General features: G+C 40.5%; 1 protein-coding gene across 1 annotated transcript in view; it reads right to left on the bottom strand.

The window, feature by feature from the left end:
* The window catches only part of COL21A1 (collagen type XXI alpha 1 chain), a 320,958-nt gene that overhangs the window by 120,239 nt on the left and 178,725 nt on the right, over positions 1-21,994 (bottom strand). The window contains exons 7-10 of the mRNA XM_056565755.1: positions 21,127-21,204; positions 16,690-16,698; positions 16,271-16,354; positions 6,168-6,230 (exon numbers count right to left, since the gene is read on the bottom strand). Coding sequence (XP_056421730.1) covers positions 6,168-6,230; positions 16,271-16,354; positions 16,690-16,698; positions 21,127-21,204 — 234 coding nt within the window. The remainder of the gene's footprint in view (positions 1-6,167; positions 6,231-16,270; positions 16,355-16,689; positions 16,699-21,126; positions 21,205-21,994) is intronic.

The following is a 21,994-nucleotide window of genomic DNA, read 5'->3' on the forward strand; positions in this document are numbered from 1 at the left end:
CGCCTCGTGCGAACAGAGTCCATATCTTGGCGGAGTTCCTGACGCCTTTCGGAAAAACGCATGTCAATGCGAGTGGCTAGGTGAATAAGTTCATGTAGATTAGCAGGAATTTCTCGTGCGGCCAGAACATCTTTAATGTTGCTGGATAGGCCTTTTTTGAAGGTCGCGCAGAGGGCCTCATTATTCCAGGACAATTCTGAAGCAAGAGTACGGAATTGTACGGCATACTCGCCAACGGAAGAATTACCCTGGACCAGGTTCAACAGGGCAGTCTCAGCAGAAGAGGCTCGGGCAGGTTCCTCAAAGACACTTCGGATTTCCGAGAAGAAGGAGTGTACAGAGGCAGTGACGGGGTCATTGCGGTCCCAGAGCGGTGTGGCCCATGACAGGGCTTTTCCGGACAGAAGGCTGACTACGAAAGCCACCTTAGACCTTTCAGTGGGAAACAGGTCCGACATCATCTCCAGATGCAGGGAACATTGGGAAAGAAAGCCACGGCAAAACTTAGAGTCCCCATCAAATTTATCCGGCAAGGATAAGCGTATCCCAGGAGCGGCCACTCGCTGCGGAGGAGGTGCAGGAGCTGGCGGAGGAGATGACTGCTGAAGCTGTGGTAGTAACTGTTGTAGCATAACGGTCAGTTGAGACAGCTGTTGGCCTTGTTGCGCTATCTGTTGTGACTGCTGGGCGACCACCGTGGTGAGGTCAGCGACAACTGGCAGAGGAACTTCAGCGGGATCCATGGCCGGATCTACTGTCACGATGCCGGCTGGCAGGTAGTGGATCCTCTGTGCCAGAGAGGGATTGGCGTGGACCGTGCTAGTGGACCGGTTCTAAGCCACTACTGGTTTTCACCAGAGCCCGCCGCAAAGCGGGATGGTCTTGCTGCGGCGGTAGTGACCAGGTCGTATCCACTAGCAACGGCTCACCTCTCTGGCTGCTGAAGATAGGCGCGGTACAAGGGAGTAGGCAGAAGCAAGGTCGGACGTAGCAGAAGGTCGGGGCAGGCAGCAAGGATCGTAGTCAGGGGCAACGGCAGAAGGTCTGGAACACAGGCTAGGAACACACAAGGAACGCTTTCACTGGCACAATGGCAACAAGATCCGGCAAGGGAGTGCAGGGGAAGTGAGGTGATATAGGGAAGTGCACAGGTGAACACACTAATTGGAACCACTGCGCCAATCAGCGGCGCAGTGGCCCTTTAAATCGCAGAGACCCGGCGCGCGCGCGCCCTAGGGAGCGGGGCCGCGCGCGCCGGGACAGAACAGACGGAGAGCGAGTCAGGTAGGGGAGCCGGGGGGCGCATCGCGAGCGGGCGCTACCCGCATCGCGAATCGCATCCCGGCTGGCAGCGGAATCGCAGCGCCCCGGGTCAGAGGACGTGACCGGAGCGCTGCAGCGGGGGGAGTGAAGCGAGCGCTCCGGGGAGGAGCGGGGACCCGGAGCGCTCGGCGTAACAGCATGGTGGGCAAAACCTTTTTTTTATTAACTTAATTCAAATTGTGATAGCTGGCATGGGTAGCACACACAGTGTCAGCTCACCTCCTGAAATTCCCAGCTGTGACTCCGACAGTGCAGGGCAGCACGTGAGTCAGAATATAGAAAATAATATGTCCCCTGCATCTATATTGCAGTGTAGAGATTCTGTTTATTATGCATAAAAGCTCAAGACAGAGCAGACACAGCATTTCGGGCAGCCACACCACTGAAATCTACTGGTAGGTTGCTTTCTACTATTCTGCCACCACTGCTTTATTGCATTTAGGAATGGATGATGACCAACAAGATTTTCCGTATGTATTCACAGAAAGTATCAGACACAATAATTAAAACAATACTCTACAATGCATCAATGACCCAAGTATTATCAACATAAAGCAGAGACCATTCCAACAAGGTAGAAAAAGAACAGGACAACTCACCACATGCAACTTCTTCAATCTTCTTTATTCAAGAACATAGAAAATACATACAGTGCAGGACAAGGGTGGATGGTAGAGACAGGGGGATGTAGTTCGGGGCTATGGTGCCGTTTCGCAATGGATGCCTCAACTGACCCAACAGTGGGCCAGTTGAAGCATACATTGCAAAACGGCAACGTAGCCCCGAACTACATCCCCCCGCCTCTACCTTCCAACCTTGTCCTGCCCTGTATGTATTTTCTATGTTCTACAATAAAGAAGATTGAAGAAGACGCATGTGGTGAGTTGCCCTGTTCTTTTTCTACCTTGTTGGAATATGCACATTGGACTGATCATAATACTCATAATAATCATACCACCTGGCGCAGGTCAGCTAGCAGAGGTACTGACATACTGGCTTATTGCCTAGGCAGCATTGCCGAGTGTTTTCTGTCTTCTACTATTGATAAACCAGAGAACCATGCACAGATTTATCAGTATTAGTTACACAATGAAATCATGTTAATAAACTAAATATTGTTGCTGGACCAGAAACATTTTAAATTATTTTGCCAAAATGTCCAGTATCCTAGCTACGGATTATGCAACAGGGAATTGTTCCTAAAGCGCAAAAGGGGCTTTCCTTCTTGTAATTGGCAAAGCACATAGAATTAAATCGACATTTTATTCCAGTAATAAAAAGAGCCTAATACTTTCCTTTGCAGGTATTTTTTTACATGCAGAGTGGATTAACTGTAACTACAGCTTAACACATGCATAAAAAATAACACTAGCTAAACTTTATGTAGGATATTGATATTTTTGGTTCAAGTGCATCTGTTGCCTATGTTTAAAAACTCATGGATCATCTTATAGAGCACATTTATACATGCAATGAAATGAGGAATTTTACTAAGAGATTGGGCCTCATTTACTAAGAGTTTCGGGTTTTTACTAGTGGGAAAAGTTGTTTCAGACTTGCAGGATTCTTCTCTATTTACTATTGGGAAAAGTTGGGAACATTTTCTGATCAGCTTTTTCTAGGTCAATATTTACAGCCATTTACCCACAGGATTTTCTGTGAATTCAATAGTAAATCGGTTGGGTTGGGAAACCATGCCCCTTTTCGGGCCAACCACGCCCCATCTGTGACAGACCAAGCCCCCTTTTCTGCTTTTCACAGTGCAATGTCGGGTTTGTTGGATTTTTCAAGCGCACACTGTCGCAAACTGGCACAGATTGGCGCAGACATGTCTCAGACACTCTGCGGCAAAATAACCAGACCAAAAAATGGTCAGTTTCAGCTTAGTAAATGAGGCCCATTATGGTTTTAGAAACCTGTTACAAGCAGAAAGATCCTAAGGCCATGTTCACACACTGCAAATTTAAAAAAATACATTTTAAAAAACTGAATTTTTCAATCTAATAATGGCCTTGATTTATTATTGTGAATTGTTTTTGTTGGTTTGTGTACCAAAATGTCTGTCTGCACTAGAGTTTGTGGTGCAATGCTCCGAAATAAACCTACAAAACTTTCAGACCCGAAAAAGAGGCTGGGTTGCCAGAAAAGGGGTGTAGTCGACCAAAAAGGGGTGTATTCTCACAAGCAACCTATTTACTATTGAAGTCACACAAAACTATGTAAATAAATGGCTGAAAATTCCCACAAAGAAAAATTGAATGTATTGCAAGACAGATATTTTCTTTTGATAATATGCCACAAAGGCCATAACAATACACAATGACTCAAAAAGGACAGTGCAAAAGTAAAGACCTATAGTAATAGAAACATCAGTGGTAAATGGCCAGTGCCTAAAAATCAAGGCAAACCTGGCTTAGTTGCCCACAGCAACCCATCACAGCACAGCTTTCACTTTCAAGAGCCAAATATGAAAAGTCCTTTTATAGTGTCATCTAAGATGCATCATTGAAGCAAGGAAAATCATTTACATGATGGAATTTACAAGAACGGGGTCTGTGATGACAGTTAGCGAAGCTTTTATGAATAACTTTGGTAAATGTGCTCCGCAAAAAAACTACATTTGCCTTGGGCGAAATTATTCAAAACCTCTGGGTGTTTATGACTTAGGAAATGTCTGAGCTGCCCAAAGACTTTGGAAGAGACTTTAAAAGTCAACCAGGCTGACTAGTATGGAACTGCAGGTGCCACAAACCATGGTATGGCATATCTTACGAAAACGCCTGCAGTGTAAGCCATAAAGATTACATCTTTTTCAGGAGGTGCAAACAGGAAACTGAACGCCATGACTTTTACATTGACTTGAAGTCCCAATAGGAGAGGACAAATGGAATAGCTTGTGCGAATGGCAGAGGAAGATCTGGCAAACATAGTCTTTCAGCTAGATGGTCCACCTCCAAATTTCCTTTTGAATGTTCACCAATACTTGAATGAAACTCTACCGTAATGCTGGATCAGCCGTGAAGGAAACAACAATTCAGCAATGTTGTCCTGGCCTTAAAGTTCACAAGATCTAATACCCTGTGACTTCTTTTTGTAGGGCTACATCAATCTGAATGACCTGAGACAAGGCATGACTGAATCAGTGTAGTCCATATGTGAGAAATCTGCTGGAGTCTGGACAGAACTGGATTACCACATAGGCATCTGCCATGTCACTAATAGAAAACAGTTTGAACATTTATAGTGTATGGAAAAAAATCTAGGATAGATAGTGTGTCTTTTCACATTAATAAATTTTTTTAATGTTTTCTCGGTTATAAATACCGTATATTCCGGCGTATAAGACGAATTTTTAACCCCGACTTTTTTTCGGAAAAGTAGGGGGTCGTCTTATACGCCGGGTATTGGGGTCCGTGTGCAGGGGCCGGCCAGAGCAGATAAAAACGAATTACTGATACTAAAAACCAGGGTGTCTCCAGCTGTTGTGAAACTACAACTCTCAGCATGCCCGGACAGCCTTTGCCGGTCCGGGCATGCTGGTAGTTGTAGTTACACAACAGCTGGAGGCACCCTGGTTTTTAGTATCACAGGAGCTAATCATATAATCATAGCTTTTCCTATGCCAGACATCCCTGTGTCCCGAAAGATTTTTTCCGGACATAGGGATGTCTACCGGTCACTCACCATTCCCCGATCGGCACGCGTCCTCCTGCGGTCCTCCTCCGCTTCTCCGCCTCTATGGTTGTACGCACGGGACGTCAGTGATGTCCTCCTGCGACCATAGAGACACAGGAGGATCAGGAGGACCGCAGGACCATAGCAGGAGGACACATGCCGGCCGGAGCCTGGTGAGTGATCGGCGGCACGTCATCTTCTTCAGTGATCCGGTCACCGCTCCTACAGGCCCGGGACTGCTGCTATGGTCCATAGCAGTAGATGGTGACCCCGGGTCGGAGGAGCGGTAATCAGAACACTGTGGGGGAAGTACAGACATACAGCCTCCAGCCATACATTGTATATGGCTGGAGGCTGTATGTCTGTGAGGGGGGGGGGGCTGTCTACTAATGTGGGGCAGCTGCCTACTAATGTGGGGTAACTCCCGACCTAATGTGGGGTAACTCCTGACCTAATGTGGGGGAAGCTGCCTACTATTGTGGGGGAACTGTCGACCTAATGTGGGGGAACTGCTGACCTAATGTGGGGGGAGCTGCCTACTATTGTGGGGGAACTGCTCACCAAATGTGAGGGGGAACTGCTGACCTAATGTGGGGGGAACTGCCTACTATTGTGGGGGAACTGCTGACCTAATGTGGGGTAGCTGCCTACTATTGTGGGGGAACTGCTGACCTAATGTGGGGGAGCTGCCTACTATTATGGGGGAACTGCAACCTAATGTGGGGGAACATGCTGCCTACCTAATGTGGGGGGAACTATACTGCCCACCTGATGTGGGGGAACTACAAGGTACTGTACATCACGGTAGAAGGGGTAGTCTTATACGGCGAGTATATCCCAAACTCTATATTTTTACTGTAAAAGTTGGGGGTCGTCTTATACGCCCAGTCGTCTTATCGCCGGCATATACGATAAGTCATTTTTTACCATCCATTTTTAATCACCCTGTATAAGAAAAATAACTCTGTTTTGCTTATCAAATTATATGCAGCACATTTTATATGCTTTTTTGTTATCAGGTATGGATTTTAACAATGTGAAGGAGACTAAAGCACTGATACAATTTAACCTATCCAATATACCCATGCATTTGATTGTAATACACAAAAGAAACAAGGGAAAACGTAAACATTTACAATGCATATGTATAACAATATTTTAGTACTCACAGGCTTACCATCTGGACCAGGTTGTCCAGGGGAACCAGAATTACCAGGCTGTCCAGAATCTCCCTAAAGAAAGATAAATATTTATTTCATTATATTATATATTAAGCTTAAAATGTTAACAAAATATGAATTGCTGCACATAATTAATAATTAGTGATGTCACGAACATAACATTTTCGGTTCGCGAACGGCGAACGCGAACTTCCGCAAATGTTCGCGAACCGGCAAACCGGGTAAACCGCCATTGACTTCAATGGACGGGCGAACTTTAAAGCCCACAGGGACTCTTTCTGGCCACAATAGTGATTTAAAAGACCAATACCTGGACTGTGGCGTGCTGGAGGGGGATCCATGGCAAAACTCCCATGGAAAATAACATAGTTGATGCAGAGTCTGGTTTTAATTCATAAAGGGCATAAATCACCTATTATTCCTAAATGGTTTAGCCCCCTTTAGGCAGCACATAGATCCCCCCCTTTAGGCATCACATAGTTAGATCCCCCCTTTAGGCAGCATATAGATTCCCCCATATTAGGCAGCACATAGTTAGAGCCCCCCTTTAGGTAGCACATAGGTAGAGCCTCCCTTTAGGCAGCACATAAAGTCCCCTTTAGGCAGCACATAGTTAGATCCCCCCTTTAGGCATCACATAGTTAGATCCCCCCTTTAGGCAGCATATAGATTCCCCCATGTTAGGCAGCACATAGTTAGAGCCCCCCTTTAGGCAGCACATAGAGCCCCCCTTTAGGCAGCACATAGATTCCACCATATTAGGCAGCACATAGTTAGAGCCTCCCTTTAGGCAGCACATAGAGCCCCCTTTAGGCAGCACATATTTAGATCCCCCCTTTAGGCAGCACATAGATTCCCTCATATCAGGCAGCACATAGTTAGAGCCCCCCTTTAGGCAGCACTGGTTTTATTTCACAGCCAAAAAAGGTATTTTTTTTATTTGAACAACTGTCACACCAAATGTCATTTGCACTAGTGTGACAATGATCAAAAAAGGTTGCCAGCGGAGTTCATCTTTTAAGCAGAGGTCCCCAACCAGGGTGCCTCCAGCAGTTGCAAGACACACGGACTGAACTTATAGGCCTTTTAATACTGTAGTTAGTTGCTTGAAGGAAATTAAGTTTTATACTGGAGTACCCCTTTTAACCAGCGGTTCCCTCCCAACCAGGGTGCCTCCAGCTGTTGCAAGACACACGGACTGATATTTGAGCCCTAAAAGGGGCTTTTTTGGGTGCTGTCCTTAAAGCAGATGTTACACTAGTGCTTTAGGAGTAAACCGGACCCTGAATACACCACCTAGCAGCAACCTAGCTATTGCTTTCCCTATTACAGCAGGAGCAGCTTCTCTGTCCCTCCACTTTCTAAGCCTGCAGCATGCCGAATGAAAGTAAAATGGCGTCCGTGCAGGAGGTAGGAAGGTCTTGAAGGGAGGAACTGCTTCTGATTGGCTGTAATGTGTCTGCTGACTCTGACTCACAGGGTCAAAGTTTACCGCAATGTTAAAGTATAGGGGGCGAATCGAACTTCACATATGTTCGCCCGGCGATGCGAACGCGCACATGCTAAGTTCGCCGGGAACTGTTCGCCGGCTAACAATTCGCGACATCTCTATTAATAATCAGCTTTAAAGCTGTAGCTAGCCATTTTGTCACCTGGTACAAAGGTTCATTGAGGTCTTCTCGGCATACAAACACGCTTAGAAGTTAACCATATTTTACCCACTGCATATAATGTTATGAAACATACATACGTTAATACTCCACATATAATAGTACCACTAGACTGCACACAAGCATAGTGCCTTTGCTTACACACCTATACATGCAGACATTACACACGCACATGTATTAACATTACAAACACATATATACACAAAACACATGCAGATGTATCAACATTTTTTTTACTTTAAACCGATTTAATTGGGCGTTCACAAACACAGTATACATACATACATACATACATGCATACATATAGATTTAGTGACAAAGTGGTTTGAAATCATGTTGTGAAAAAAAGCAGTCTCACACTATACATCTTATATGTAATGAGTTTAGAGATAAGTTAAGAAGCACATCTGTACAAATATATCACACATTCACCGTACATTACACAGATGCATATATACATATTACACACAACATATACATGCAATATGCTTTAGGTACATATTACACACATATATACACATGAAATACATAACACATATGACATACACACAAACACATTATGTATATATGCTGTACATACAGATATTTACACAAAGGGGGGAATGTATCATTGTATAAAGAGCTGTTTTGTGTCTATTTTTTTGCGCACAAATATGCACGTGTTTTTTTGCGTCTTTTTTTGTGCAAATTTTCATAGAATTCTTCATTGCCTTGTCTACGGTTAAGTTTACCGTAGAGGATTTTCTACTGTAGAATCAAATTTACTAAATAAAAATGTTATATTAATCAGAAGGGGGCTGATGCCATTTTAAGCATAAAAAAGTACAAAAGTAATAAAATAAAACAAAACCTACAAACATTGGGTATCACTGTAATCGTATGGGCCTACAGAATAAATATGACATGTGTGCTCTACGTACAAACCCACCAAAAGTAGAAAATGGTATTTGTTTTTTGTTTTTTCAATTTTGATCCACAAATAATTTATTTTTGTTTTACCATACATTTAGTGGTGCAATGAGTGATGTCATTACTAAGTAAAGTTTGTGACACAAAAAAAACAAGCCCTCATATGGTTCTGTAGGTAGAAAATTGAAAGCATTATGGCTATTAGATGCCCATTTTGGCTATTAGATGGTTAAACAAGTTGCTTGTGTGTCAATTTCTAAATCTTGTATAGAGATACGTCACTCTCAAAATAGTTGTGGGTGCAGGAGTAGGAATCCCAATCCTTTAACTATTATGTAGATAAAGCTTTGCACACCACTTTTGAATTGAATCAATGTAGATTTTTTTGCAATCCCTAAGAAATTTTTACTGACGTTTCTGTCCACACTGGACCTTCATCAGACCTAAGAATTACATGAACATAAATGAAAATTAGAAAAATATGTCTAATGACGTGGAAGTTAAGGAAAATTTGCAGGGACTGGCGGAAATCAAAAGTACCACTAATATGAATTAAATTAACATACAAGACAAAGAAAGAATTGCTGCCTATGTACAATTGCTGCCTTTGTAATACATACAAAAATAAAGTATAATATATGTCTGGTATTGTGCCAAGGGACTGGCGCAAGGCGAATGTGGTGCCAATTTTCAAAAAGGGCTCTAGGTCTTCCCCAGGAAACTATAGACCGGTAAGTTTAACGTGCATTGTGGGTAAATTGTTTGAAGGACTTATAAGGGATTACATACAGGAATACATAGGGGATAATTGTATTATAAATGATAGCCAGCATGGGTTTACTAAGGATAGAAGTTGTCAAACCAATCTAATTTGCTTTTATGAAGAGGTGAGTAGAAGCCTTGACAGAGGAATGGCTGTGGATATAGTGTTTCTGGATTTTGCTAAAGCGTTTGATACTGTCCCTCACAGACATCTGACAGGTAAGTTAAGGTCTTTGGGTTTGGAAATTTTAGTTTGTAACTGGATTGAACACTGGCTCATGGATCGTACCCAGAGAGTGGTGGTCAATGATTCGTACTCTGATTGGTCCCCGGTTATTAGTGGTGTACCCCAAGGTTCTGTACTGGGCCCGCTGTTGTTTAATTTATTTATCAATGATATAGAGGATGGTATTAACAGCTCTGTTTCTATCTTTGCAGATGACACCAAGCTTTGTAGCACGGTACAGTCTATAGAGGATGTGCATAAGTTACAAGATGACTTGGATAGACTAAGTGTCTGGGCATCCACTTGGCAAATGAGGTTCAATGTGGATAAATGTAAAGTTATGCATCTGGGTACTAATAACCTGCATGCATCGTATGTCTTAGGGGGGATTAAACTAGCAGAGTCACTGGTAGAGAAGGATCTGGGTGTACTTGTAGATCACAGACTACAGAATAGCATGCAATGTCAGGCTGCTGCTTCCAAAGCCGGCAGGATATTGTCATGTATAAAAAGAGGCATGGTCTCAAGGGACAGGGACATAATACTCCCCCTTTATAAAGCATTGGTACGGCCCCACCTGGAATATGCTGTTCAGTTTTGGGCACCTGTCCATAAAAGGGACACTGCGGAGTTGGAAAGGGTGCAGAGATGCGCGACTAAACTAATATGGGGCATGGAACATCTTAGCTATGAGGAGCGATTAAAGGAGTTACAATTGTTTAGTCTTGAGAAGAGACGTTTAAGGGGGGATATGATAAACGTATATAAGTATATTAATGGCCCATACAAAAAATATGGAGAAAAACTGTTCCAGGTTAAACCCCCCCCAAAGGACGAGGGGGCACTCCCTCCGTCTGGAGAAGAAAAAGTTTAGTCTCAAGGGGCGACACGCCTTCTTTACCGTGAGGACTGTGAATTTATGGAACGGTCTACCTCAGGAACTGGTCACAGCAGGAACAATTAACAGCTTTAAAACAGGATTAGATACATTCATGGAACAAAATAACATTAATGCTTATGAAGAAATATAAAATCCCATCCCTTCCCCAATATCGCGCCACACCCCTACCCCTTAATTCCCTGGTTGAACTTGATGGACATATGTCTTTTTTCGACCGTACTAACTATGTAACTATATATATACCAAAACAAGGAATCATAAGGAATCATAGAAATAGGTAGGTGTAAAAAGCCATTCAACAGCCTATTTTCCTTAACTTCCACGTTATTAGACATAATTTTCATTTATGTTCATGTAATTCTTAGGTCTGATGAAGGTCCAGTGTGGACCGAAACGTCATAAAAAAAATAATTTTGGGATTGCAAATGAAGCTACCTGGATTCAATTCAAAAGTGGTGTGCAAAGTTTTATCTACATAATATCAATTTTTAAATCCTCATTAACTGACAATATGAATTGTTGGCCATAGACACTTCAGAAGTGGGGCAAATGGGTAATGGAACCAATGGATACATGGCATGCATTGTGTAGAGTCCAGAGAAGCAGATCTACCCAGTTGTAATGTTAAGAAGATGTAAAGTTTCTTATAAAACATTGAAGTATGTTTTATAAGACCATGTATTCAGCTGAATGTCTAGAAGTGTACATTGGTACGAGAGACAATGTGGTCAGAAGATCCATATAAATTAGTAGAGGGTAGACTTAATTGTTATGTTGGAAAACCTGTCAAACACTATCCAGAACAATTGAATGAATTTTTTTTTTTTAATCAACTGGTGCAATAAAGTTAAACAGATTTGTAAATTACTTCTATTAAAAAATCTTAATCCTTCCAGTACTTATTAGCTGCTGAATACTACAGAGGAAATGATTTTCTTTTTGGAACACAGAGCTCTCTGCTGACATCATGACCACAGTGCTCTCTGCTGACACCTCTGTCCATTTTAAGAACTGTCCAGTGTAGAAGAAAATCCCCATAGCAAACATATGCTGCTCTGGACAGTTCCTAAAATGGACCGAGATGTCAGCAGAGAACACTGGGGTCATGATGTCAGCAGAGAGCTCTGTGTTCCAAAAAGAAAATAATTTCCTCTGTAGTATTCAGCAGCTAATAAGTACTGGAAAATTTAAGATTTTTTAATAGAAGTAATTTACAAATCTATTTAACTTTCTGGCACCAGTTGATTTTTTTTTTTTAAGTTTTCCACCAGAGTACCCCTTTAATGATGCATCTAGAGAAATATGAATTTCAGACACTGGAAGTAGAAAGGGAAGGCCCACGGGTCTCTGCCAGGAGGTTTTATTTTGTGTATGCTTTGACAATGTATTCTCTTCTTGAGACACCACACCACATGTATGTGAAGAGTGAACAGCAACTGTAGAGCTATGTCCCTATTAATTATTATTATTTTTTTTGGTACAAAGGCTTTACCCAGAGGTATGTAACAAAGATAACTGGCATAAACTGGGATCGTACAGTAGGGTCAATGAAGTTCTGTGGTTGAGCATCTTCCTAGACAGAGCATCAGCCTTTACATTTTCTCAGCAGGAGAGAAGTGGAGCTCAATGCTAAATCTCAAGAAATAAAAGATTTCACTTTGGATTCAGTATATGGTCAGTATACAGGTACAAAAACATATTGTGATAAGCATTCATAATTACTCTACAACAAGGCCCTTTCAGTAGAGGTATTCTATATCCGCTAGTCTAATGTCAATTAATTGGTTTGGAGGGTTGAAGTTTTTTCAAAGAGCTATTTGGTAAAAGCACAGCAGATAAAGCATGGACATTGAAAAATAAAAGATGTAGTCAGAATGCTGAAGTACTGGAGCAAAGGCAAAATTATTTAACTTTACAACCGTTTCCACAGTATCAATCTGTGATTCTTTCATTGTGCATTTGCTAAACTGCATTAGAAATGTAAATATTCTTTATATTATTTCGCATTTGTTTCTAAATGCTTGGTTATGCAGTGATAGCTGTTTAACAAAAATAATTTAGTTTTTTTTTTTTTTCTTGTTAACAAAAATTATATGAAAAAAAAACGTAATGGCTTAGCGTTAGCATCACAATATATATTGTACTGATGTAGAGATATTGAATATGTAGGTAAATTAGTTTTAAAAAAATCTAATATTATAATTTTGATAACTTATGTACAGCCTGTTAGTTTTTTGTGTGTAAAATGCTGCATTATTTTTGGCATGTAAATAAATCTTGTCTACTTGAAAACTTTTCCAATAAATGATGCTTGGAAAACAAATGCACTGTGTGACTTTTTCTTAGCTACCCATCTAGAGAATCAATTCCAAAAAGGTTCTCTTCATGCTGGAGTTGTAAAGCATCCATTAGCTGCAAAGGTAAAAGTCTGCAGTCATTGGAGCCTTGTAAAGTTTTTCAGTTTAGTAAAAGACTTTTATCTAAACAATGACTATGGTCGAGTAAAAGAAAATAATTGAATAGATTAAATTTACAGGGATATGTATAATACGTATGCTACTACTAGTAACAATGTTAATGATAACTGGTTAATAATTATTAAAGGGTTACTGTCATTAGTAAAAGCTTTTAATACATTGCCCACGTATATCGAAAGTTTTGATCGTGTCGGGTCTCCCTTCTAACAAAGAGAAGATCCTTAGGCAGAGAGAATCAGTGTGGATCATGCACAATGATTATAGGAAAAGAGGGTTGGGTGTGCTCTCTCTAAATGGTATCCAAGAACTACAGTCCAGAGTATTCCCCAAGGCTACACCAAAGATTAATTGCTAGGCAAAAAAAGGAGAATATTAGGAAGGAAGCTGCCTCTTCCTGTCTGGTGCTTTCCGACATGTCCAACCCAAAATTGAGACGCTAGATGATTGTGAACTGTCCCATTCAAATAAATGGGATCCGTTCTAGCATCAGTTTCGTTCCGATGCAAGCCAGAGGAAAACTATGCTGATGCTGGACATATGTGAACCCAGCCTAACTCCACCTTTAGTATTAGATATGTCATCTTAGATTACCCAATAAGTGGCTACCTGGAAATGATGCAAGGTGATACCAGAGGAAGCGAAAGACCGCAAAACGGTTCTGTAGCCTGCACTGAGTTCAGCATTAGCTGATGCACCTTGTTTTTACTGCTGGTGGCCAGCCACTTTTAATGTATAAAATAAAGTGAAAAAGTTTTTAATAGGTGAGTGCCAATTACTCTTTCTATTTTTGTACAATTGTGAAATATTATGCTGAATCACTCATGATATCATACTATTCTGGTACATATGCACAAGTGATTCTAATTCTTATATCAGCACATTGTATGTCAGTCCTGCATAACTGTAGCAACAGTATCCAAAAAGTTACCAATTAATCCAAATTTTTATTTCTACTGAATACACAGCAGTCTCTTCACTCTTATACATCCGGTTCACTAAGAGCTTCCTGAAGTCTGGCTTAGTTGTTTACTGACATTGGGTTTCTGAAGAAGCCTCTCACAGCCTGATCAACAGCCGGTCTATTTCATAGGACCCAAATAACTTGATGAATGGAGTTCTAGCATAGATCTTTTTCACATCTAAGATAATATTGGTATAATAATACCATTATACAAGAAGCAAATATTATCACCATATGTATATCTTACCATTATTGTGACCCAATCCAATAATACCAGTATAAAATGAATAAATAATACGACCACACTATGATCACTACCATTAGGACCACACAATGACTGGATAATCACTATCCTGTTGCTGAGGAAAATCTACTTTACACAGCACAAAAATACCAGATAACAAGGGCTAAAAAATAACAGGACACCGGGAACACACATTATGCCATATAGGGATTAATACACCATAGAACTAGTAAATAAAACCAATGTGCACAGAAAAGTATTCCCTGAATACAATGATCATAAAGAGAACGATGCTAGCTGTTCACAGGTATTGTATAACATATAAGTGATTATATACAGGGCTATACCACATATTTCCACCTGGGTGGAATCATCGGCACCTGCACAGTGCCAGGGCAGAGGTTGAAAGTATCTCTTGCTTACCAGGGTCCGGGGCAAGCCTCATGGATTTCCCATTGGTGAGTAAGCACCAAAATGGATTATAATGGAGCAGTAGCTAAGACTGTCATTAAAATCCACCCCTGCCCCTGTCCCCCTCCCCTTCTAAAGCTAGGTGGCACTGCCTGAGTAGAATTACTACATTTATTTTATGGTATTCAAGCCTCTGACTGGACCCATCCCACATCCTGTGTACACCAATTTTTCTTCCCTGGAAGTCATTCCTTTATTATTGATACCCACTACGAAAGGCCAAATATGAGAACAGTTTACTTGCATTTTAATAGATGTCGGATTCAACAGTGGCTACTCTAAAGTCTGATGGAGCTGTGATATATAAGATCGGAAATGTATCTATTTTCTGGCTTACCAGTTACTTATGAAAAATGTATTGTAAGTAAAACAAAAAGAGACTGTCAGTTTCCTATTACTGACTTGAAAAATGGTCAAAGTACTTTATATAGCTCCTGGAAAACTCCTGGAGTCTCAACAATGGTTCATTAAGTTACAATATTAGTTGATTACAAGATGAACATTGCATGTTGAAGTTGTTGTATCCGGAGACCAAGACACTGTGAAAAATGTGTAATTGATTCTGAAGCCTCCCGAGGCGTATCGTAAATGAGAGAGAGTAAAAATGTAAGAAAAATAAGCAGATAACTAACACAGATAAAGCAAGTGCTTACTTATAAAAGCCAGAAAGACTTGCTGGAAGCTATCTATTACATTTTCTGTAGAGGTCAGGAGATTCTTAAGGGTCCAGTATAGTACAATGTGTACCAGGATTATAAAAAAGAGCCATCCTCCGCTGTTGTCTAAGAAAGCAGTACAGTTTGCACTGGTAAAGGCGAAAAGGCACCACTGGATGGCCAATCACTGCTTCACCTTCAGTAATAAAAATATTGTAACCTGAGGCCAATGTAAGTTGAGGGATCTCTGTAATAGTAATTGGGAGTTTGATAATATAAGCAGCCTGCACTAACTATTGTACTCTATAATGCACCATCATAAAGGCCACAATTGGTATGTTTCATGAAGCTTAGGTTGAAAACTCCATCTTAAAACCCCTTAATCCCTGCTTTTATATACTGCATGGACAATCAACTAGTCCACGTTTCAACGTACTAACATAAATGACTGCATATGAACCCAGTCAATGTTTCTGTTTTTATTATTGTTTGTTTTGGACATTTTAAGAAATATTTCTTTCTAGCTATTCGCATTTTTTGAAGTGTGAGGCAAAGCTTAAGGGAAATTCCTTCCCAGAACACTGATGTAAGGTAAAAAGTTCACTGGAAATTAATATTTGGTACAATCTGCGATGACTTTGCAAGATTTAGACCTCTTAGATTTTGCTTATTCGTTTGTCTTATTAACTGTGGTTTACTTGTTTACTTGCATATACATGTACATAAATCATTTAAATTCCCATACATCCCTTTCATTTATCTGCACATCACAATATCAATGCAAATAATGGTAGCATTATCTAACCATACTAACCTTGGGACCCGGAGGTCCTTTTTCCCCAGGCGGACAAATGCAGGGAGCCGGTGTTGAGCCAACATCACTTGGACCATTTAAACACTGGGAAATGAGCAAGGAAAATAAATTTCTTCCAAATGAATATTTCAGATTATTCTGGTTTTATTTTTTAAAATTCTGCATTTCATATTTGTGCTAAAAATGTAAACAATTGTAGATGATAAACATAATTTTTAATCTAACTATAGTAAAAATAGTATTATCCCCTATGTTATTTCATAGAGAAAAGTAGATAGATGGATAGATAGATAGATAGAAAAATAAACAGATACATTATTATTATTGCTATAAATGCTGTAGATTTTAGTCTTTCCACATTCTTTAAAGACAATCAAATTATTACCTTATTGCTCTTTATAAAATAAACACTCACATACCTCTCCATTCTGAAAAATAAAAAGAAATAATATATATATGAGTTATCACCGATTAATTAAAAGGAAGACTTGGTAACACAATATTAAATGGCGAGGTGATACAGATGTGTTTACCCTTACATTTTTGTAAATTTGTTCTGTTGATACAAATTCAATTAATGTCACTACATATAAATAATATTATACCAAAAATCATAGCAAACGCTACAGGCTGCAATTCACATTACAATCCCTGAGTGGCCACATAAAGACATGGGCGACTGCAGAATTATTTGAAGGGATGGGCATAATTTTATTGCCATTCGTGCTCCACCTCTTTTTGACAATGTCATGAAGGGAGGGGCATAGTCAGTATGACATAGTGCGCAGACATTCAAAGGGTTAAAATACCTTATTCAAAAGCTTAAATGGGCACTTTAAGATACAAAAACTTTTGAGATGTTGTAAAGCATGTAAAACCAATAGGTTTTGCAATTGCTTTCATTAGAACATTTTCAGTATTTCATACTGAAAAAGCCAGTCAAACAACGGCCCCCCTTGCCTGCTTGGACACATACTAGTTCTGCTGTGTCCATGCATCATCACCTATGTCATGGACACACTTCCTTGATTGACAGCAGTCAGCGTGTGTCCCGCTACTGTCAGTGAGGACAAGCTGGGAGTTGTAGTTTTGCTAATGCTAGGGGAGATGTGAGCAGACAGTATACTGAGGGAGGGGGCGGAGACTGACACAGTGAGGCCACGCCCCCTCCATTTGAGAGGAATTCAGACTACTGAGCTAAATTAAAAATGTAATAAAAAAATAAATTAAGGTGCTCGACACATAAAAATTAGATGTACATGGTCAGGATTAGGTACTGAGTGATATATAAAAAAAAGTTTTTTTGTTGGATCTGACGGGTACACTTTAAGCAAGCATCCATTGCTTGATTTGAGTGCTGCAATTTTTAATCTGTTAGCACTAATGAATGCACCATATAATAAATAATTGAAAAAGTATGAGACTGAGTGTAAGACTAAGTATATAAACATTATATAGGCTCAGGCTGGAATCATGTTGATGCTATAATCCATGATAACCCAAATCCAGTTAGTTATGTACTTTTGAGGCTTGGTGCATTAACATATTAACTGTCTGTGACTCGATAGGCTCGACGTTGCAGGCTGCAGTATTCCTGCTTACCTTCTATTGCCCTTGCGTGGCAATGATGTTACTACAATAAGTGTATAAGCCAATAAGCTGGAGTGAGACTGAGTCACCATTTGCACTGGTCTAGGGCACTGGCACAGGTTAAGGGTGCATTCACACCACGTTTTCAACATCCGGCTGCCGGACTCAGCTGGGTAAAATTAAAAGCCTGGTGCTCCCGTAGCCCAGCAGGACTGACACCGAATCTCATTCATTTAAATTCCCAGACTGGAGTCAGATAGTGACTCTGGTCCGCTCATTTTTGCCCCGTATCCAGCTTTGTGGCCGGACTGAAAACTGTAGCATACCACGGTTTTCAGTCCGGCCACAAATAAGGGGCAAAAATGAGCTGACCGGAGTCACTATCTGACTCTGTTCGGTGCATTTAAATGAATGAGATTCGACTGTAATACGTGAGTGCCCCGTTTATAAATTTCCCAACTGGATCTGGCAACTGGATCTCGGAAACGTGGAGTGAATGCACCCTAAGGCCAGGTCTGGCTGCAGAGCTGTATAGTCAGTAATGGACAAACAGGTCAAAATGGGCAGCACAGTCCGAATCAACCACAGGAAAGACGATATAGTAGACAGGATCAACCAGAAGCATAGTCAAGAAACCAGCTATGGTCATACTCCAAAACAAATGTACATGCAGTTTATCACCTTCACTTTAAACCTTTCCTTTAGCAAATTGGAGTATGTGTGGCTGCCTGAAATAATAGGTGATAGCAGGTAAATAGAAGGGTAAATTTTGGAAGCATACCCTGGCCCTTTAGGAAGGGAGCACAGGTGTGCAGCCTACAGGCAGAGTCAGTAATGTCAGTGACAGGAGCAGATGCATGTAAGTAAAGAGGTGCATGGATCAGGTGACATAGATTAAAGGTAACTCCAGTTGTGGATGCTGTGAGTGATATTACATCATGGGAGCAGACTGCCAACATTACAGTTCATGTGTGTGTGGGGAGGGGGGAAGGGTAGTACATAATGTAATGTAATAATGTATTATTCCTTTGTTTTTTCTTTTTGTTTTTTTAAGTTGGTTATCTGATGCCCCAAATCTTAGTATATGTCAGTATACAAAGAATCCATGTGTAATTGCCCTTTAAAAATTCCGCAACTTTCTCATTATTCTAAAACAGTGGCACACATTATTTTTACTTCCAGAGTACACAAGTTAGAATATATATATATATATATATATATATATATATATATATTTATATATATATATATATGTATATAAAAGAATGGAAGAAGATTGCATCACAGCTCTATTCCACAAACGGTGGTGCCAGCGACCAAAAAGCCTGATCAGGGCTTCAATACTATAGAAAAAAGTCCAATGGCGCAGCACTCCAATAAAAAAGGTGCAAATTTATTCACATATATCTCATAACAGCAACGTTTCTGCTCCTTTAGAGCCATTTTCAAGCCTAGTGATACATACAGTCTCAGGGATATTTATACCCAAAGTGTTCAGTGCAAATCAAATCCCCCATGTGTGTCCAATTAACATTAATACATAATTATAAAACATTACATAAAAACCGTCTTACAATATCCATAATCATTTCCATATATTGTGGTTGCTGAGTCACGTGATCGGGGCGTCACGGCTTCCTACTCGGGTCTGTAACCATAGTAATATGGGATGCAGGCCTTGACGTGGGTTTCTGTGAACGCCCGAGTATCGCGAGAGTTCGGCACCAACACAGACCACATGATCGGACAGACGGATATTGTTTACATCTACACACGCAAGCGCAGTGGATTTTTACCCACGCTTCCAGAACCATGACAGGTCCACAGAGCGGGTAAGCTGCACCTTCCTTATTATCTATATAGCACTTTACAACAGCTGTATATTATGAATAATTATGTAAAGTCAAGTATGAGAAATAAGATAGTACCTGTGGAACTATATGTTTTCAAGCGATATCACTTTTAACACAATGGCACTTTATTAATGCACTATATGACACAATATATGGAAATGATTATGGATATTGTAACACGGTTTTTATGTAATGTTTTATAATTATGTATTAATGTTAATTGGACACACATGTGGGATTTGATTTGCACTGAACACTATGTTTGGGTATAAATACCCCTGAGACTGTATGTATCACTAGGCTTGAAAATGGCTCCATAGGAGCAGAAACGTTGCAGTTATGAGATATATGTGAATACATTTTCACCTTTTTTATTGGAGTGCTGCGCCATTGGACTTTTTTCTATATATGTATATATATATATTCATTTATATATATGCTGTTCCCTTTGACTCATTTCGCTATATGGAGTATGTGCTATACATTTGTACAGCTAGAACAACATCTACACCTTACCCTACACTTCAATGGGAACAAAAATACAGAACAGCAGATACGTTGTAAAATACAACAAGTCTGACCCTACCCTTACTACGCGTGTGACGAATTAAAAAACTAGTTGAGTAAAATATGTGAGTAAAAAACTAGTTTTTAGTTCGCTGGCATCACTGCGTAGATACTGCATTTTTATCAGATTAATGTGACGAGAGTTTCTCTTATCAATCCACGACATGGTCCTAAACTCATGAATACATTGGACACTATTGACTTTACATCACCCAGCAGACTTTTCTCTTCTAAATTACATTCAGCATTAGAAAATTCTGGATACACAGGTGCATTGGGTGGTCTACAAATGATGAAAGTTTACAGTTGCATGATATTCTATGGGGGAGATTTATCAAAACATATCCAGAGGAAAAGTTGCTAAGTTGCCCATCGCAACCAATCAGATCGCTTCTTTCATTTTTGAATAGGCCTCTGAAATATAAAAGAAGCGATCTGATTGGTTACTATGGGCAACTCAGCAACTTTTCCAGTTTTGATAAATCTCTCCCTTTGTGTCTTCTTATAGATGTGTTCGTTAAAAAAAAAAATACAGAAATTATTTAAATATTTTGGTAAACATCCAGGGCTCAAGTCCTGCAGGAACGCACGGGAACGGAGTTCCTGCACTTTTTTCAGAGCAGGAACACTGTTCCCATTTGCAGGAGTCCTGCAGGACCAGCCCTTGTGTGGAAATCATGGGTGAGTTCCCACACTTTTTTCCCCCAGGACTTGACCCCTGTAAACATCAATCTTTACTAAAAAAACAAGATCTGGATTGACTGATAGCATATTTCTATTCAGCAGTAAAATATCAATCATCATAATACTGTGATGTATACACACAACAACATTACAAATATTTACCTTTCCAAAAATTTCACAAGCTGTCTCACGTTTGTTCTGTTCTGGATCACAATATATTCTCAGCTTTTGGAGTGTAAACTGTAAAATAAAAATAATTTATTATATATTGTGTTATTTACTGAAAAGTCTGAGAGGCCAAACAAAAAACCATGCAGTGGCAGTAAAGCTGTATCTACACCCTGTTCCAAATTATTATGCAAATTCTATTTAGGTGTTACCGACAGATGGTGCAGGTATCACTGATGATAACGGTACTTACCTTGTCCCATTCCGTGACGGGGATCCCCATTAATCTTCTCTATTAGCTTCAGCTCTGGCCCCGCTTGGGGCATGGACGGATTTTTGTGATGTCACCGCTGCTGTGAGACCCAGCAGAGAGCAGCAGCCGCTTGGGGCATGGGTGGAGCTTAGTGACATTACCGCTGCTGCTCCCTGCTGGGTCCTGCTGCTAGAGAACAGCAGCGGTGACGTCAATAAGCTCTGCCCGTGCCCCAAGCCGAACCGGAGCTGTGACTTAACGGAGAAGATATACCAATACCATGGGCATGTACCTCCCTAAAACTTAACTTTTATTAAAATCACTAAAAGTAGTTACAATGTATGTGACCAAAACCGTATGCCCGGTGTCATCCTATATTCATATTCACAATGGAGTCTGCAGTGCTCCACTGAATATGGCACTCTGATGGCTGCACTTTAAAACACACAAATTTGCCCCCTTCTATATGTTTTAGTGCTGCTGCACCATCATCAGGAGGAACATGAGGCAAGCACTCAAAACAATGGCTGCCAGTGGTATTTATAGATGTAGTCAACGGTGTGCGTCCTGTCATTATCCTCCAATGAGTGACTGAGTACGTTTCGCCCA

Source organism: Hyla sarda, chromosome 3 (assembly GCF_029499605.1).
Source record: "Hyla sarda isolate aHylSar1 chromosome 3, aHylSar1.hap1, whole genome shotgun sequence".
In the NCBI taxonomy this organism is placed as follows: domain Eukaryota; kingdom Metazoa; phylum Chordata; class Amphibia; order Anura; family Hylidae; genus Hyla; species Hyla sarda.